At 41.0% G+C, this 20,762-nt stretch overlaps 1 protein-coding gene across 1 annotated transcript in view; it reads left to right on the top strand.

Moving 5' to 3' along the window:
• The window catches only part of LSM3 (LSM3 homolog, U6 small nuclear RNA and mRNA degradation associated), a 31,014-nt gene extending 20,603 nt beyond the window's left edge, over positions 1 to 10,411 (top strand). Inside the window, exon 4 of the mRNA XM_073575007.1 lies at positions 10,279 to 10,411. Coding sequence (XP_073431108.1) covers positions 10,279 to 10,323 — 45 coding nt within the window. The 3' untranslated portion in view covers positions 10,324 to 10,411. The remainder of the gene's footprint in view (positions 1 to 10,278) is intronic.
• Positions 10,412 to 20,762: the final 10,351 nt, after the last annotated feature.

Below are 20,762 nucleotides of genomic sequence, written 5' to 3'. Positions count from 1 at the left end.
GCAGTATTACAGTAGTTATATTCTTGTACATAGGGGCAGTATTACAGTAGTTATATTCTTGTACATAGGGGCAGTATTACAGTAGTTATATTCTTGTACATAGGGGGGCAGTATTATAGTAGTTATATTCTTGTACATAGGGGGGCAGTATTATAGTAGTTATATTCTTGTACATAGGGAGCAGTATTATAGTAGTTATATTCTTGTACATAGGGGGGCAGTATTATAGTAGTTATATTCTTGTACATAGGGGGGCAGTATTATAGTAGTTATATTCTTGTACATAGGGGAGCAGTATTATAGTAGTTATATTCTTGTACATAGGGGAGCAGTATTATAGTAGTTATATTCATGTACATAGGGAGCAGTATTATAGTAGTTATATTCTTGTACATAGGGGAGCAGTATTATAGTAGTTATATTCTTGTACATAGGGGCAGTATTATAGTAGTTATATTCTTATACATAGGAGCAAGTATTCGGCTATGTGCACACGCTGCGGATTGATCTGCGGATTTTTCCACGCGGATTTTGCAAAATCCGAAGGTCAAAAGACCTGCGGTTTATCAGCTCCACAATGGAGGAGATGGCAAACCGCAGCGGAATCCGCAGAAAAGAATGACATGTCAATTGTTTCTGCGGATTTGAAACCGCAGCAAAAACCGCGCGGAAAATTCCGCACCGTCTGCACTGCGGTTTCCATTTCCCATAGGCTATAATGGTACTGTACATCACCTGCAGTTCTGCGGCGGATCCGCAGCAGAATCCACACTGTGTGCACATAGCATTCTAGTTATTTTTTTGTGTAAGGGGCGGTATTGTAAGCAATGGATTGATGTAAGTTGTGTGATCTTCTCAGAATTGCTCTTGGTTACACAATCTTTTACATCTTGGCAGAGTAAGTTGCTAAGCATTTTGGGATTTCGCACCCATAGAAGCATTGCTGTTCTCCAGATGGTAACCGATATCTGGTGCCGGTCTCAGATGCATTTTCTTTGTGTGTTAAAGTAAACTTTAGGCAGCGCTGATACATGATACTGAAGCCCTGAATGAATTTCCCTGTTATGTAATGTTAGAGTTATAATCTAAAGCCTTTTATCTGGTGACTGTGGGGTGGAGAATTAATAGTAACATAATTCCTCTTTCACTTCTAATACCATCGTTGTTTGGGTTAGTTTGCATTTCTGGCCCAGTCGTGTTTGTTTTCCATATGAAAAACTATATATGATGAATTCTTGGAAAACATGCACAAGTCTATCCAATTGGAAAACTGTGTAGCTCTGATTAATATAATCTATAATATAATGCTGTAAGCGTCACTCTGTCCGAAGCCTTTATAGAGTGTGCAAGCGCGACGCGCCTGCGTAGTCTGGCTCCAGACAGAATGAGGCAGCCAGCGGTGAAGAGTGTGTATGGCGTCGGAGATGGCGGTACGCGTACACACTGCATACCGCTATTTCCGGCGCCATACTTACAGTGGGGCAAAAAAGTATTTAGTCAGTCAGCAATAGTGCAAGTTCCACCACTTAAAAAGATGAGAGGCGTCTGTAATTTACATCATAGGTAGACCTCAACTATGGGAGACAAACTGAGAAAAAAATCCAGAAAATCACATTGTCTGGGTTTTTTTTTCATTTTATTTGCATGTTATGGTGGAAAATAAGTATTTGGTCAGAAACAAAATTTCATCTCAATACTTTGTGATATATCCTTTGTTGGCAATGACAGAGGTCCAACGTTTTCTGTAAGTCTTCACAAGGTTGCCACACACTGTTGTTGGTATGTTGGCCCATTCCTCCATGCAGATCTCCTCTAGAGCAGTGATGTTTTTGGCTTTTCGCTTGGCAACACAGACTTTCAACTCCCTCCAAAGGTTTTCTATAGGGTTGAGATCTGGAGACTGGCTAGGCCACTCCAGGACCTTGAAATGCTTCTTACGAAGCCACTCCTTCGTTGCCCTGGCGGTGTGCTTTGGATCATTGTCATGTTGAAAGACCCAGCCACGTTTCATCATCAATGCCCTTGCTGATGGAAGGAGGTTTGCACTCAAAATCTCACGATACATGGCCCCATTCATTCTTTCATGTACCCGGATCAGTCGTCCTGGCCCCTTTGCAGAGAAACAGCCCCAAAGCATGATGTTTCCACCACCATGCTTTACAGTAGGTATGGTGTTTGATGGATGCAACTCAGTATTCTTTTTCCTCCAAACACGACAAGTTGTGTTTCTACCAAACAGTTCCAGTTTGGTTTCATCAGACCATAGGACATTCTCCCAAAACTCCTCTGGATCATCCAAATGCTCTCTAGCAAACTTCAGATGGGCCCGGACATGTACAGGCTTAAGCAGTGGGACACGTCTGGCACTGCAGGATCTGAGTCCATGGTGGCGTAGTGTGTTACTTATGGTAGGCCTTGTTACATTGGTCCCAGCTCTCTGCAGTTCATTCACTAGGTCCCCCCGCGTGGTTCTGGGTTTTTTGCTCACCGTTCTTGTGATCATTCTGACCCCACGGGGTGGGATTTTGCGTGGAGCACCAGATCGAGGGAGATTATCAGTGGTCTTGTATGTCTTCCATTTTCTAATTATTGCTCCCACAGTTGATTTCTTCACTCCAAGCTGGTTGGCTATTGCAGATTCAGTCTTCCCAGCCTGGTGCAGGGCTACAATTTTGTTTCTGGTGTCCTTTGACAGCTCTTTGGTCTTCACCATAGTGGAGTTTGGAGTCAGACTGTTTGAGGGTGTGCACAGGTGTCTTTTTATACTGATAACAAGTTTAAACAGGTGCCATTACTACAGGTAATGAGTGGAGGAAAGAGGAGACTCTTAAAGAAGAAGTTACAGGTCTGTGAGAGCCAGAAATCTTGATTGCTTGTTTCTGACCAAATACTTATTTTCCACCATAATATGCAAATAAAATGAAAAAAAAACAGACAATGTGATTTTCTGGATTTTTTTTTCTCAGTTTGTCTCCCATAGTTGAGGTCTACCTATGATGTAAATTACAGACGCCTCTCATCTTTTTAAGTGGTGGAACTTGCACTATTGCTGACTGACTAAATACTTTTTTGCCCCACTGTACCTGACCGGGAGGAGCATTGCCGCGGCGCTTATCTTCGGCCAGAGACCGGGGCAGTAGTGTGGCCGGAATCGCGCATGCGCATAGCGCCATTTTACTGAAGACACATTTGCAGCCGCACTCCTGCCCCGGCCTCCAGCAGAACGTGACAGCGCTGGAGCACAGGAAAGAAGGGTGTGTATAAATACTTTTTTTTTTTTGTATGTGTGTAGTTTATTAGTGGTGAGGGGGACCACGCATACCACGAAAGGGGGGTGAGGGGACCATGCATATCAGGATTGGGGGGTGAGGGGGCCATGTATACCAGGATGAAGAATAGGGTGCTATGCATACCAGGATTGGTGGGGGGGTGAGGGGACCATGCATATCAGGATTGGGTGGTGAGGCGGGCCATGCATACCAGGATTGGGGGGTGAGGGGACCATGCATACCAGGATGAGGAATAGGGTGCTATGCATACCAGGATTGGTGGGGGGGTGAGGGGACCATGCATACCAGGATGGGAGACCATATACCAATAAAAATGCTCGCCACCCGGGCGTAGAGCGAGTTCATAGCTAGAATTCTTTTTATCTGGTTTCTGGGTTGCCACCATCAGACTGAGATGTAGTGGCACACAAATGAAATCATATGTTTTCTGACCTGCTGCAGTTTTTTTCCCAATGTTATACGTGGATGATTCAGTTATTATCTCTGGTAATTCCTTTTTTTGACCATCCAGTGCTTTGGCAAAAATGTGGCCTAAACAAAATTATGGAAAAAGGTGTCAGCAGTGTTCACATATCATTCTCCAAATTTTCTAATGGGATTATCTTATCAGAGACCCATCCAAAGATGTCTCCTAACCGCTGCAACCGATCACGGGTCTCAGGTCAGATGACTGAAGAATGAGTCTTCATCACTTCTGGGCCGAGCACAGCCCACCGGAGCAGCCCACACCGAGTCCATAGTGATAAATGCAGGTGGGTATGCCACACTTTATTATTTTAAACACGGCCTGTACTTGCTAATTTTGGTTTTACAAAAAATAACTCAGAAAATCCTTTTAAGTTTAGTGCCAAATACCGTCCAATCTAACTTAGAAGCAATAGTAGAAAACCTGCTGCAAATGTATAAAAGACCTTTCAGGCTTTAGTTCTTAATTATTTTCTCCCCACCAGATTCCCGTTACATCTGTACCCCATCTGTCACTTTTTTTGCCTGAAGCAGCTGTGCACTTGGTGACCAGGAGGGGGAGCTCCAGCTCCAGTGGGGTGACACAAGTAGACAGGGAACCAAAGTGACGCCATCTCTGTATACACTGAACACTCGGCCGCCGCTGTTAGTTCTTTGTAGCCTCAGACCAGGCTTCTGCTTTGTCCCCGCTCACTTGCCTTGATTTATGCCTCATAAATTCATATTACACAATGTGTCATAATCAGGGTGTCATGGCAGCTGGCTGTGTATTTACAATACAAATCCTGATTCATTGATTCTTTTTAGGCTATGTGCCCACGTAACGTTTTTAAACGCTCAGAAAACGGGTTCTTCTTCCCAGAAAACGCGCGTTTTTTTCCGTGCGTTTTTGCCTTGATTTTTGCGCATTTTTTTTTTGCGCGCGTCTTTTGGACTATAGGAAATAGCCCAAAACGCGGACCTAAGCGGAAATTAATGAACATGCTGCGTTTTTTATCCCTAAGCGTTTCCTTAGCGGTAAAAAATGCTTCCTTTGGCACAAAAAGGCCAAAATGCATTTAAATGAATGGGATGCTTCTTTTAAGCGTTTTTGATGCGGTTTGACCCCGAAAAACGCTTAAAAAACGCTACGTGGGCACACAGCCTTAAAGTAAACGTCTCCCGAAACACACAGGTGTTACTGATCAGGCGCTTCATACCGCGCTGATGAGTGGAGCCTTTCTTTACTTTGAACAGGTGTTAATAGGTGAGGACCAAATAATCCACGGAGCTGAATTGGGGTCTTGTTAAGTCTGACAACCACTTTTAAAAAAAACACCAATGGGTTGTCAAAACTTTCTTTTCTTATGGTAAGTTCACACTTGCCGGTTTTTTCAGCAGTTTTTTTTTTTTTTTTTTTATCTTGCGGCATAAACCTGATCTCTTGGCAGGAAAGAAGCTGCAGAAAAAAAGCATGGTTTCCTTGTTTTTTTCTTGTCGTTTTTGATTAGTTTTGGAAAAAAAAAGCCCTATTCCATAGAATCAGGTTTTGGCACAAAAACCGCAACAAAATCTGATACCTGCGTTTTTGGTGCGTACACACACACACACACACACCACCCATTCAAGTCAATTGGTGAAAAACGCTGAAGGAAGTGAAATGCTTTATGTCCAAAAAAAAATGTAAAGCCCAAAATACTGATGACAAAAATCAACAGTATGTACATGAGATTTCGGAAATCTCATAGACTTTGCTGGTGCTGTGAAAAGAAGCTGAAAATTAGCATTAAAAAAACGCCCAGTGTGAACTTAGCCTTATGGAGGTTGGAAATTATCTCATTGTATTTTGGCTGAACGGAAACAAAATTATTTTATTTTCCCTTTTTTAGCTCCTTGAATTCTCCCAGTCACAATTTATTGTGTAACTTTTATATTTTTCCCATTATAGTGATGGGAAAAATCCTAAAATCCTGACTTCCACCCCAGGTTCGTGCACGCTCAGTTTGGCCAAGCATGCATGTACTTTCAATTAGGGATAAGAATGAAGTTGCTGCCAGACTCCTGTCGTCTCCAGACTGGTGGAAGCTTATCTTCTGCAGGAACAAAAGGATCAGGCTGTGTTGATAGAACATGCCCGCTCCGTCTGTCCCTTGGCAGTGTGTGTTGGGGGAGATTTTCGAGGCCCCGTACTCGGATGGTGGCAGGTCGCGGCTCCCTTTTCTCTCATCAGTATGAGGCCCCTTCACTTCTATCCGTTTCATATTACAGGTGTGTACACTGCCGTCTGTGAAGTCTTAGGCTATGTGCACACACTGCAGAATGGTCTGCGGATTTTTCCGCGCGGATTTTGCAAAATCCGCAGGTCAAAAGACATGCGGTTTACCTGCGGATTAGCCTGCGGTTTTGCCCTGCGGTTTATCATCTCCACAATGGAGGCGACGGCAAACCGAAGCGGAATCCGCAGAAAAGAATAACATGTGAATTCTTTCTGCGGATTGGAAACCGCAGCAAAAAACATGTGGAAAATTCCGCACCGTCTGCACTGCGGTTTCCATTTTCCATAGCACATAAAGGTAATGTACACCGCAGCTAATTCTGCTGCGGATCCGCAGGGCCAAGTCCGCTGCGGATCCACAGCAGAATCCGCAGCGTGTGCACACACCCTTAGTGTCCCTTTTTTTTTTTTTTTTTTTTTTTTTTTGAGGCCTTTTAGTTCCCGTGTTTAGTCTCCTAGCGCTGGGCGACCATAATTATACAGAAAAATCACCAAAACCACAAATTGAACTCAAATGAATAAACTCAGATATTTTCATGACTCCCATCTTGTCCCTAGAAGACCTGACCCCGCACGTCCCTGTGTCTTATCTGCCATGTTCTTGGCTTGACCTTTCCTCGGTGGAAAGACGACACCATAAAGGTCAGTGCCTTTTCTCTGTGTTTGTTGGAAGCTGAACTATAAAATCTTTTGAGAATTAATTCCTGAGGAGACGGTATTGTGCTGTGGTCATTCATGCCTTCCGCCTCTGCCGTTACACTCCCCAGATCACTCTCCACCCCACAAACTAAAGCAATTAATGATTTACTGTCCATATCAGTCCTTGCCCCGGTATCTCACTGCCAGGAATACTAACACTAGCTACTGTTATACTACATTTCACTAACGAATAACAGGGTCTGTGAGAAAGGGGTGATGGACTGAGCGTCATCTCTGTGATAACATGGCAGCACGGTCACACTTGTGAGCATGGAGCATATATTTTCTTTCTTGCATTTCTAAAATGTTTTCTCAGGTAAATTGTTATCTTGTACAATCAGAATAATGCAGAGACAAATTACTACTATAATACTGCCCCTATGTACAAGACTATAACTACTATAATACTGCCCCCTATGTACAAGAATATAACTACTATAATACTGTCCCTATGTACAAGAATATAACTACTATAATACTGCCCCCTATGTACAAGAATATAGCTACTATAATACTGCCCCCTATGTACAAGACTATAACTACTATAATACTGCCCCTATGTACAAGAATATAACTACTATAATACTGCCCCCTATGTACAAGAATATAACTACTATAATACTGCCCCCTATGTACAAGACTATAACTACTATAATACTGCCCCCTATGTACAAGAATATAACTACTATAATACTGCCCCTATGTTCAAGAATATAACTACTATAATACTGCCCCCTATGTACAAGAATATAGCTACTATAATACTGCCCCCTATGTACAAGACTATAACTACTATAATACTGCCCCTATGTACAAGAATATAACTACTATAATACTGCCCCCTATGTACAAGAATATAACTACTATAATACTGCCCCCTATGTACAAGACTATAACTACTATAATACTGCCCCCTATGTACAAGAATATATCTACTATAATACTGCTCCTATGTACAAGAATATAACTACTATAATACTGCTCCTATGTACAGGAATATAACTACTATAATACTGCCCCCTATGTACAAGAATATAACTACTATAATACTGCCCCCTATGTACAAGAATATAACTACTATAATACTGCCCCTATGTACAGGAATATAACTACTATAATACTGCCCCCTATGTACAAGAATATAACTACTATAATACTGCCCCCTATGTACAAGAATATAACTACTATAATACTGCTCCCTATGTACAATAATATAACTACTATAATACTGCCCCCTATGTACAAGAATATACCTACTATAATACTGCCCCTATGTACAAGACTATAACTACTATAATACTGCCCCTATGTACAAGACTATAACTACTATAATACTGCCCCCTATGTACAAGAATATATCTACTATAATACTGCTCCTATGTTCAAGAATATACCTACTATAATACTGCCCCTATGTGCAAGAATATAACTGCTATAATACAGACAATCTGTTTTCATTGGATATAGTGCTGAATCGTTCATCTGCGAATCACTATTTGCCACATGCGGATTATTTTTTCTGCACTGGTGTACCACACGGCCAATCCCTCATTGTAGGCTGGCTGTTTCATTCGGTATTTATGCACCTGTGCAGCTGCCATTTTTACTTGGGTCCGCTGCAACCTGGATTAGTGCAGATGCATTTGGGCCTGTCTGGTCTGTAACCAATTTTTTGGAGGTTTTTTCCTCTTTCTGTGGTGTTCATGCGAATCACTATTTAGCAATAATGTTGTTTTTCCCCTAAACCAAACTCCTACGTCTTGTCCACACTTGGTATGTCTCCTGCTGTTTGTTGCCAGAGACTGATTTGAATTGACAAGATGTAGAGGAGACCAGAAGATTGATTACAGGAGGTCGGGGAGGCTTCTTACTCTGCCCGGCTTGATAATGGCAGAAAATAGAGGTGAACTTTCAGTTCGGGGCAGGCGAGTGTTTGGACAGTGTCAGGTACAGTGCGTGCTGGGAAATGAGGAAGAGGGAGTCTCTGAACCTATAGTTCTGGCTGAATACTGAAGAGGAGCAACTTCCAAAAAGAGTGAATGTCAATTTCCAAGACATGGGCACAGGGAATGTTCCTGGATATCTTCGATTGGACTATGCAGCTGAAGACTGATGTCTATGACAATGTCTATGTCCATGAATCGATTTATAGAAGAATTATTGTCCTTCACACTGTCACACAATTTTTTTCTTTTTAAGGGGTCCTTCTACCTGCAGCTCCAGGGTACAGCTATGGGTGCATCTTTTGCACCAGCATATGCTAATTTATTCCTGGGGCTGTGGGAGAGGGACCTCTTTCTATCGGACCAATTGTCGTCAGTAGATCGCGTTCTTTTTTGGGCGCGGTACATTGACGACATTTTTTTGATTTGGCAAGGATCAACAGACACACTCAAGGAATTTATATCCAATTTAAATTCTAACTCTCTTAATATACATCTTACCTACCAAGTCAACAAAGATGTAATTGATTTTTTGGATGTTAGTGTTCGAAGAGATAAAGAAAATTGTGTGCAGACTGATTTATTTCGCAAGTCCACCGCAGTGAATTCATATCTCCATGCAACTTCGGCACATCCCCCAGCTTTAATAAGATCGATTCCTATCGGCCAATTTTTACGGTTGCGTAGGATTTGTTCCAGCGAAGAAGATTTTAGGTAACAGGCGGAGGATCTTAAACTCAGATTTTTACAACGTGGGTATAGCAATAGATCCATTAAAAGGGCTTTTAATAGGGCCAAAAATACCTCACGCCATGAAGCACTTTATTCGGCTAAATCATTAAAAACAGAGAAAACAGTGAGGTTTATTACCCAATATCACGGTCAGACAGATGCCATGGTGAATTGTTTAAGGAAAGCTTGGCCTATATTACATACTGATGCTATATTATCCAAATACATTGGTTTAGAACCTAGTATGACATATAGAAGATCAGCAAATTTGGGAGATAAATTGGTCAAAAGCCATTATGTCTCTGATCCAGTCCAGTCGACATTTTTATCAATATCAAAACCACCTTGGGGATGTAAACCATGCGGCAGATGTGTGGCATGTCCAAATGTCGATCGGGCTAATACCTTCTCCAATTCAGACGGGTCTAAGACATAGAAAATTACACACACAATAACATGTACATCAAAAGCGGTAGTATATTATGCTACCTGTCCATGTTCCCTAATATATGTCGGACTGACAACAAGACAGTTAAAAGTAAGAGTTCGGGAACATGTTTTGGGGATTACTGCTGCAAAAGGAATAGAGGATTTGGATATGTTAAAAACTATTCCGAAACACTTCAAGATGCATCATAATTGTAATGCAGACCTTTTACGAATAATTGGCATTGATATGATAAAACCCAATATTAGGGGCGGAAAAATTAGTACTCCCTTGGCTAGGTTAGAAGCAAAATGGATCCGGAACCTTAATACAGTATCGCCCCTAGGATTAAATGAGAATCTGAGCTTTGCTCCTTTTTTATAATTATAAGTCGTGAACTGCTTTCTTTCTCTGAATCTGTTCTTTTTATTATTTTTAATAATTTTAACCTTTTTACATTCTTTCTAGATTTCTTGTTTTTGTGAGTCGATTGAGTGGGATTCTTCACTATGAGGATTCATGGATTGACATGCTAATATTTTGTCTATATAAATATCTGGAATGGAAAGTGAAATGAAGATGGGGATTTTATTCCATATACTATTTCTTCTATATATGTTGTATTTATTATAATACTAATATTATCCTATTTTATTTATTTTTGTTTAATATTTTTTTTTTTTTATTTTCATATTTTTATTATTATTTTTATTTATTTTTCTTATAATTATATTTATTTTTATTTATATTTACTTTTATTTATTTTTATATGTATTTTTATTTATTTATATTTATTTATTATTATTTTTATTATTATTATTATTATTATTATTATTATTTTGTATTATTCCTTTTTTATTTTTATTTATTATTATTACCATTATTTATTTATTTTTCTCCTCTTCTTTTCTTTTCTTTTTTTGAGAATATGCTATATATAATCTTGGGGTATTTTTTACCCATATTGTGGTCATTGTACTATGTTAATTGTTAATTTACACAATTTTGGCCTATATAATTGTGGATATCTTATCATTCAGCCATATATATTTTTTGTGATTATGATATGGTGCCAATTTATTCCCCCTCCCCTCTCTATTTACATTTATTTATATAGACATTTTTACCCATGTGTCTGGGTTTAGGAAGTGCGCGTGTGCTTCTGGTGACATGGTTATGTGTCTGCGTTGCGTGTCCATGGCAACATGCTGTGGATAGCGCGTGCGCATTCACACTCCTATTGGCTCATTAGCGCATGCGCCGTTGAATCCTCTCCCCCTCACATTGGATCTGCTGAATATTGTTATGGGTGGACCTGTGCGCTTGCGCAGCCAGGATCCTGGACTCCTCGCTCCTGCGTCTGTGACCAGGCAACAGCGGTTAGTTCCGGGTTGCCGGTCATGTGATGTGGGGGAGGGTTGTATATCCGGGTTACCATGGCGGCGCGCGCGCCGCAATAGGCCCAAATCCCGGACATTAATCAGCGGATGTATATTTAAAGGACCCGGTTTAGATCAGAGACCACCCCCTGTGACCGGCAGGCTGTGCTCCAGGTATACACTTTTTTCATTCTCTCTCATCATTTATCCTAGCTATATGCACATTGGCACTTTCAATGATTATACCTTTGTTTGTTTATATTGCACTTGGCATTTTGGTTCAAAGGTATATGGTGTTGGTTTGAAAAGCACCATATATTTTATTTTTACTTATTTAACTATTTGCAATAGTCATATTGTTCTTTTGGCACTTGGCACTTTATATTAAGATGACAATTTTTTGAATTTTTGGATATTTATATTTTGTTTACATCAGATATATTTTCATTTTTCTCAGGGTGCTTATATATAAATTTATCACTTATACTTTCACGTATCTATATGAGAAAGATTTTTTATATATCAGGATTATTTATATATATATGTATATATATATATATGTGTATATTTGGGATTAATGACTTGCCAGCCTGCTATGTCTTTGGTATTTTTCCATTTTCTATTTTAATTATTATTATCTATTGTACACAGAGAACACGGTTGTATACTATTGTTACCCTATTTTAATAAAGGTATACCTTTATAATAAAGATATTGTTTCTCTTATTATTATTCCGAATTTTTGTATTTAGATTACAATATGGTACTTCTTTATTGACCTAAATTCGAATACTGTTTTGTTGGTTTCTCTTAAATACTTCGAATGGTCTACCATTCTTTTAGCTGCTATATATAGTAGAATTATTAATATTATAATTGATTGACTTATATAATATACTGCTATATTCAGGCTATATTGGTATTTTAGCTGAAGACTGAGGACAGAAGGACTGAGCTTCACTGCAGGTGTTAAATGACAGGAACACAGTAATACTACGGTATTAACCTGAACATTTTGAGATTTCGCCATCTCTGGCTGTGTGACTGCATTGTTCAGTCGTCTTCAAAGATGAATAGTTACAAGATGTCGCCTCCTGTCTTCTGGGGAAGCTGAGCTGCAGGGCAGATAGAAGACAAAGAGCAGTGTGAATGAATGGCGATGGCTGCTATCACAGGTTGGCACGGGCGTCTCCCCGTGGCATTTCTGGCCTTTGATTTCATTAATGTGTCGCATTATGCCTTTGGGTTTGTTATCTGGTCAAACAATGTTAAAGAAAGGTATAAATTGCCAGGCAGGACTAATCGCTTAATTCGGACTTGTCATGGATTTGCCAGCCTAAGCTTTGCCCCAATAAACGAGCGGGGTCATGTGACGTGGCAGCTTCTATCTCACCTTGTCAGGGTTGCCACTGCCCTTGTATCATTACAAGTCCCGCACAGCAAGCAGTGTTCTTGTATCTGCCCATATGTCACATTTTGTGGTGTTCTTTCATTTGCTTCTTTTTTGCTCCCTTGTCCTGGGAGATGTGTTACATGCTCTACTTAAAAAGGACTTTCCTCTTTTTATATGAATAAAAAAAAAAAAAAAAAAAGGGCATCAGAAAGTCAGGAAAAAGTTCTGAAACTTTTCACAATTGTTTTAAAGAAATGCCTCGCTGTTCTCAAAACCTCTGTTTTCTTGCAGTACTGTTAGGTCTGTGCAGAGGCCTAATGTTTCTCACAGCTGAGGCTCTGCTGCAATCCTATGTAAATAATAATAATAATTTTATTTCTATAGCGCCGTCATATTCCGCAGCACTTTACATTTCAGAGGGGACTTGTATAGACGATCGAGATTACAGCATAACAATAGTCACATAGATCAAAACAGATACCAAGAGGAGTGAGGGCCCTGCTCGCAAGCTTACAGTCTATGAGGACTATCATCCCTAGTGTAAGAATCGGGTGCAATCTGTATGTGAAATACAGGAGAAGAATGCACTAGCCTGCCCTGGACTACAGCTCGACCCACATACAATGATACAATGTAAAGAACCCAATATGTAAACAAATAACCATCGCTTTGAACCCCAGAGTACATGTATCTCAGAAGAAGCGAGTTATAAGTGCCCAGGAATAGCAGCGTTTTGGACTCGGCATACCTTTGCACTGCATTCAAAACGTAACACAATGAATGGGATTTATAGAAATCTCATGCGCACTGTGCTTCTATTTGACGCTGCGTAAACTGCCCTGCGGCGAAGGCTGACGAGCCGCAGCATGTTATCTATCTGCAGCTGAGGCACTAGTCTCCGCAACAGATATTGCGACAATAGAATGTATCGGACGCGGTAAATCTGCATTGTTCATTATAGAGCATAGAGAAAATATGCTGCATCCAAAGCTCTGCTGCTTCCTGATGGTGGGAACGTAGCCTAAGTTATTGTGAAACTACATCTCCCATCATGCCCTCACAAACTACATTCTAACCACAACTTTTTAGCACTTTACTGCCCTCTTTTTTATTTTGTTATCTTTTTTTTATTTATTACCCATTCAGCCACTAGACTGGAGTTTTGAAAGAACAACTTAAACCCCTTTGCAAACGCTTTACCTGAACTCTTCCAAATGGGTGGCAATTTTATATTCCACCATTTGTGATGACTCCGCTGCATAGCGTCTGTACATTATCTGTATCCAGTAGTCCTCCACACGTCGGGGTGTACAGGGACCCCAGGAGGAAAAGCCATATTACAGCTAATGCCATTTAGCTATGCCCTTGTTCCCATGCCCCATAGTTTGCCATCACTTTAACTTCCCAGAAGTGAACTTTTTGCCGGTCTTTAGTTAGGCCTCATTCGCTCGTCAGCTTTTTCTCATATGGCGATTTTCATCACTTTTTTTCCATTATTGAGGAAGAAAAGGATTCTCCACGTTCTCCTATCAGTCAGTGGCATAATTCGAGTGCTGTCCACTTTTTTTTCTCGTTTTTTCACTTGCATTGCCGAGTTTGATCCAGCACTCGGGTCTATTGAACATGTCTCTGCGATTTTACACAGACTATGCAAAAAAACAGGGATATGTGACCCGCCCTATAGACTGTTATATCCAAAAATTAAGGGAGAAATGATCCAGCAGAAATAGTGGCTTCCTTTTAAAAGTAAAACTTAGCATTTATTCAAGTATAAAAAACTTCCAAAATACAGGCAACGTAATATAAAATATTGTTAACAGGACCTACAAGTTCCGACTATCTGTCTTAATCATGGACCTTGGAAAAATACTACTATGTACGGAGCAGAGCTGTGACACTTCTGCTGCCATTTCCAGGCCCAGTTGTTTCTTGATGGATATTTTTACTTTCTCTAATGGAGAAGCAACATCTACAACATGGTTCCTACCTTAGATGCCGCAGTCAAAAGCAACAGCTGCATCTACGCATGTCAATCCTTTCTGCGGATTCCGCTGCGGTTTGACACCTATTCCATTGTCCAGGTGTCAAACCGCAGGGGAAAACCGCTGGCCAATCCGCAGGTAAAACTGCAGGTCACTTTACCTGCGGATCCGCACAGAAAAATCCGCTGGTGAATCCGCAGCGTGTGCACATAGCCTTATAATGCAAAACAATTGTGGAATTTGTGTTTAATTGATGCCAGACCCCGGTAATGATCAGTGTTCCTCCACCGTGCAGAGTCTGGAAACTGCCTGTTTACCTGTTCCACCGGAGCCAACCACGGCCAAACCAACCTCCAGCCTCCCCAGCTAACACCGGCTAATCCTAATGCATTGTGTCAGGTACGCTGTAATCAGCTGCGCTGCCGTCCCTAATGGATCAGATTAGAGTAGTTAATGAAGTATTTTTAGGCAGCAAATCTCAAGCTGTGAAGAGTTTTTTGTTTCTGTCTGGGAACAAATTGCAGCTAAATGGTTTGACATTTCACTGGGTGACGTATTGGGCGAAAATCGATAATCAGGAGGCAAGAAACGATCCTTCTAGACACCTGCAAGGAATGTATAGAAAAGTGAACCACAGACGAATAGATCCCTGATTGACAGGAATCTGCCTGCAAAGCAATTCTCTCACGTACACCCCTTTTGGAGAAGGCTACTTTCAGGAAAAACCGTTTTCAGTGTAATTTTGAGTGCTCGTCACTGAGCGGAGGTGCTTCTTCTCCAAGCAGCTGCAATTGGAAGATGGAGGTTTTAGACCTAAATACCGCCATACAATGCAAAATAATAAACTAATGGGGAAGGGAAAACTGGGAATAAAAATGACTTCTATTTTATCATTAATGATTGTGATATAACATATAATGTGCGGTACATACATCTATTGGGGATGTATATAAGGCCATCTATAGGAGTTGCGGTCACAGCTGTGATCCACTAATTCCCAATAGTTTCCAGGATTTGTATTATAAATTGGATTCCTGACCATACGTCCCTTATAAATTATTGGTCAGTGTTGAAGTTCCTAAAGGAGAAAAGTGTGGCGCTATCTAAGCGTAGTAAGATATAGTCAGTTGGGAATCTGTGAGTATCTGTAGGAATTAGCTCACCTGATGCAGTTGTGCAAACAGAGGAACAATTCTAGCTTGAAGTATGGCTGCTTTAGCAAGAGACTGATGCCGCCCTGGTGAGGAGGGACTGGACCCTGAAACAGGAGGATCCCACAACGTGGATTCCAGAAAGGAGGACCAGGGAACGGCGCTGTCTTTGTAACTGAGGGAAATCAAGGTGCAGAAATTTCAGGGCGCTTGTAAGTAAAAAAAAAAAATGTTTGATTCAAACTGATAAAAACTATATACACAACGTGTTTCAGCTGAATGCAGCCTTTTTCAGGTGCATGGAGAAAATGAATTTGATCCTTCTTATAGAGCCCTTTCCCAGTGTGAGAGAGGGAAGGGAGACAAGAGAGGACAGGAGGAGGGATTCATCCCATATTGTTTTTAATATATAAAAACATGACATATAAAATGTATATAAAAACAATATTGATAATAATGAACTTACAGTGCCTTGCGAAAGCATTCGGCTCCCTGGAACTGTTCAACCTTTTCCCACATATCATGCTTCAAACATAAAGATACCAAATGTAAATTTTTGGTGAAGAATCAACAAGTGGGACACAATTGTGAAGTTGAATGAAGTTTAATGGTTATTTTAAATTTTTGTGGAAATTCAAAAACTAAAAAGTGGGGCGTGCAATATTATTCGGCTCCTTTACTTTCAGTGCAGCAAACTCACTCCAGAAGTTCATTGTGGATCTCTGAATGATCCAATGTTGTCCTAAATGACTAATGATGATAAATATAATCCACCTGTGTGTAATCAAGTCTCCATATAAATGCACCTGCTCTGTGATAGTCTCAGGGTCTTGTTTGAAGCACAGAGAGCATCATGAAGACCAAGGAACACAACAGGCAGGTCCGTGATACTGTTGTGGAGAGAGTTTAGAGCCGGATTTGGATACAAAATGATTTCTTAAACATCAAACATCCCAAGGAGCACTGTGCAAGCGATCATATTGAAATGGAAGGAGTATCATACCACTGCAAATCTACCAAGACCCGGCCGTCCCTCTAAACTTTTATCTCAAACAAGGAGAAGACTGATCAGAGATGCAGCCAAGAGGCCCATGATCACTCTGGATGAACTGCAGAGATCTACAGCTGAGGTGGGACAGTCTGTCCATAGGATAACAATCAGTCGTACACTAAACAAATCTGACCTTTATGGAAGAGTGGCAAGAAGAAAGCCATTTCTCAAAGATAACCATAAAAAGTGTTGTTTAAAGTTTTCAACAAGCCACCTGGGAGACACACCAAACATGTGGAAGAAGGTGCTCTGGTCAGATGAAACCAAAATAGAACTTTTTGGCAACAATGCCAAACGATATGTTTGGCGTAAAGGCAAAACAGCTCATCACCCTGAACACACCATCCCCACTGTCAAACATGGTGGTGGCAGCATCAAGGATTGGGCCTGCTTTTCTTCAGCAGAGACAGGGAAGATGGATGGAGCCAAATACAGGACCATTCTTGAAGAAAACATGTTGGAGTCTGCAAAAGACCTGAGACTGGGACGGAGATTTGTCTTCCAACAAGATAATGATCCCAAACTTAAAGCAAAATCTACAATGGAATGGTTCATAAACGAATCCAGGTGTGAGAATGGCCAAGTCACAGTCCAGACCTGAATCCAATCGAGAATCTGTGGAAAGAGCTGAAAACTGCTGATCACAAACGATCTCCATCCAACCTCACTGAGCTCGAGCTGTTTGCAGAGGAAGAATGGGCAAGAATTTCAGTCTCTCGATGTAGAAAACTGATCGAGACATACCCCAAGCGACTTGCAGCTGTAATCGCATCAAAAGGTGGTGCAACAAAGTATTAAGTTAAAGGGGCCGAATAATATTGCACGCCCCACTTTTCAGGTTTTGACTTTCCACAAAAATTTAAAATAACCAATAAATTTCATTCAACTTCACAATTGTGTCCCACTTGTTGTTGTTTCTTCAATAAAAATTTACATTTGGTATCTTTATGTTTGAAGCATGATATGTGGGAAAAGGTTGAAAAGTTCCAGGGGGCCGAATACTTTCGCAAGGCACTGTATTTATACGAAATGTCAATCTACCGTATATACTTGCGTATAAGCCGAGATTTTCAGCCCATTTTTTGGAGCTGAAAGTCCCCCTCTCGGCTTATATGCGAGTCATATACGCCAGGGGGTTTGGAGGGGGAGCGGGGGTGTCATACTGACCCCCCCCTGGCGCGTCTCTGCAGCCCCCCTGCTTCTCCTGGTCTCAGGGGTCTTCCTTCAGCGGTCACGTGGTACCGCTCATTAAAGTCATGCATATCTATGACTTTAATGAGTGGTACTCCGTGACCGCTGAAGGCAAGAAGAGCTGCCAGTGACACAGGGGCTGCAGAGACTGCGCCAGGAAGGGGGTGAGTATATGCAATATTCACCTGTCCCCAGTTCATCGCAGGGTGCCGCTGTGTCTTCCGCATCCCCTGGCTTTGATGTTCAGGCCAGAGGGCGTGGTGACGTGGTTAGTGCGTGCCCTCTGCCTGAACGTCACTGACAGAGGACCCAGAAGACGGAGGGGCGTCCTGCGATAGAACGGGGACAGGTGAATATCTCAGGTGCCGGGGCCCTGAGCCAGCGGCGACACAGGCACCTGTCCCCCAGCGACAGAGAGGTGAATATGTCATTTTTTTTTTTATTTGCTGCAGCATATGGGCGCATAATCTGTGGAGCATCTTATGGGAGCATATTCTATGGAACATCTTATGGGGGCATCATCTATGGAGCATCTTATTGGGGCATAATCTATGGAGCATTTTATGGGGCATAATCTATGGAGCATCTTATGGGGCCATAACCTTTATGGAGCAGCATATGGGGCATATTATTCTATGGAGCATCTTATGGGGCCATTATTAACCTTTGTGCAGCATTATATGGGTGTATTTTGTATGGAGCATTTTATGGGGCCATCATGAACTGTATGAAGCATTATATGGCGCTCCTGATTCAATATGGATATTCAAAAACATTTAACCTACTGATGTCTCAACTAATTTTACTTTTATTGGTATCTATTTTATTTTTGAAATTTACCAGTAGCTGCTGCATTTTCCACCCTAGGCTTATACACAAGTCAATAAGTTTTCCCAGTTTTTTGTGGCAAAATTAGGGGGTTCGGCTTATACACGAGTATATACGGTAATTAAATTGCCATATGAAGACTAAATTGTATCCCAATAAGTGACCTTCTATTCTTTAAAAAAGAGGAGAAAAGATATTCTTAAAAAAAAAACTCTTAAAAAAAAATAAATAAATAAAAAATTGAAGGCTGCAAATAGCCGAAACGCGTTTTGTATATAGATTTTATCAGTTTGAATAAAAATTTTTTTTACTTACAAGCAACCTGAAACTTCTGCATCTTGATTTCTCTCGGTGGCAAAGACAGCGCCGTTCCCTGGTCCTCCTGTCTGACATTATTGGTCAGGTTATTCTGTAGCCCAAAATTATAGGATCGCTAGTTACAAAGGAGTAAGGGGATGTGGTTGTATACCTCTATCGCTCCATAAATTAGGATAAAAGAATTTTCGCACTGTTATGTATATTCAGCGAATATGATCCATATAGGTTTGTCATGTATGGCAGAGATATTATGTTACATATATTATTAGCGATATCTCTCCACTGTTTTTAATTAATGTACATGCTACAGTTGCATCCTGCATATATATGCAATTAAACAGTATCATAAAACGACTGTTAGGCCTGTTTCACACTTCAGTTATTTGACGTCAGTCAAAAACCGCCAGGTTGTGAAAAAAACGGATCCGTTTCCGTTGTGGCATAAACGGATGCCACCGGATCCGTTTTTTGACGGATCTGCTTTATCAGTTTAGGACTGAAATTTAAAGGAACACGAGCCTGGGAAAAAGAAAGGCAGAGAGAGAGACAAAAAACATTTCATTGTCCATCCACTAAAGTCAGCGGATGCCAAAATTTTGGCGGATCCGTCAAAACCAGATCCGACAGATGACCATCCGTCAAAATCCGCCCCTAATGCAAGTCAATGGGGAAAAAACGGATCTGCCAAAAAAAATGGCGGATCCATTTTTTTTTGCAAAACGGCGGATTTTGACTGACATCAAATAACTGAAGTGTGAAACAGGCCTTATATATAATAATCAGCCAATATAATTCACATATAGATGTCTGACCAATTTATATAGCTAGAATATTATGTATGTAGTATTAGCTCCACTGTTTTTAATTAACATACGTGCCACAATTGCATCCCGCACATATATGCAGTTATATTCTGTAGTGCAGCTCGTGCACGATAGACTAGAGCTGCAGCAAACCGGTGCGGGAAAATGCCATGCGTCTGATACTACAGCGAACACAGCGGTACTGTCAGGCCGTGTAAGCTGGGTGTGCTCTGCATGTGGCTAATGCTGTGACTGCATACAGGTGTGGCAGACGAATGTAACAGGCACAGGCCGTCTGTGGTAGCGAACACGTCAACATGAATCGATCAGCGTGTCGCTGTGGACCAACTGTCTCCGCAGCTGTCATTGGCGCTGTGTGGATACCAGCACCCTCTTGTAAACTACCGTAGTTAAATGATCCTGTCTTTATCACCCCTGGCACAATATTGGGACATGTGTCCCTGACGCGCGTTTCTCCAGGATACCTGCTTTTTCTAAATTTAAAAAAAACTGACCGTCACATCCAACCATAAACTAAATGTGAATAGGTGCTTAACCTAGAGTCACCAACTCATATACACTCAAACAAAATAGGAAGCACATTGTAGCGCCATAGCATGCAAATATGAAAAATGAAATCCATTACTGCATTAGACATACGAAAAATTGAGAAAGCTTAGTGCATAAAATGGACAATTTATGTGTACCTGGAAGCCGCGGTAAGGCGTTTCTCGTTTTCCAGTTCCCTAACCTAATGTCAATCCTCACTTTTAGGTTCCCATGCAAATTGAGACTTTAGTCTATGTAACTCCTCTCCTTAGACTGAAGCCATAGCACAATATTGGGACATGTTTAC

This window comes from Dendrobates tinctorius, unplaced genomic scaffold (assembly GCF_039654945.1).
Source record: "Dendrobates tinctorius isolate UK_male_01 unplaced genomic scaffold, ASM3965494v1 ptg000041l, whole genome shotgun sequence".
NCBI lineage: Eukaryota > Metazoa > Chordata > Amphibia > Anura > Dendrobatidae > Dendrobates > Dendrobates tinctorius.
This window is presented reverse-complemented; position numbering and strand designations above follow the sequence as displayed.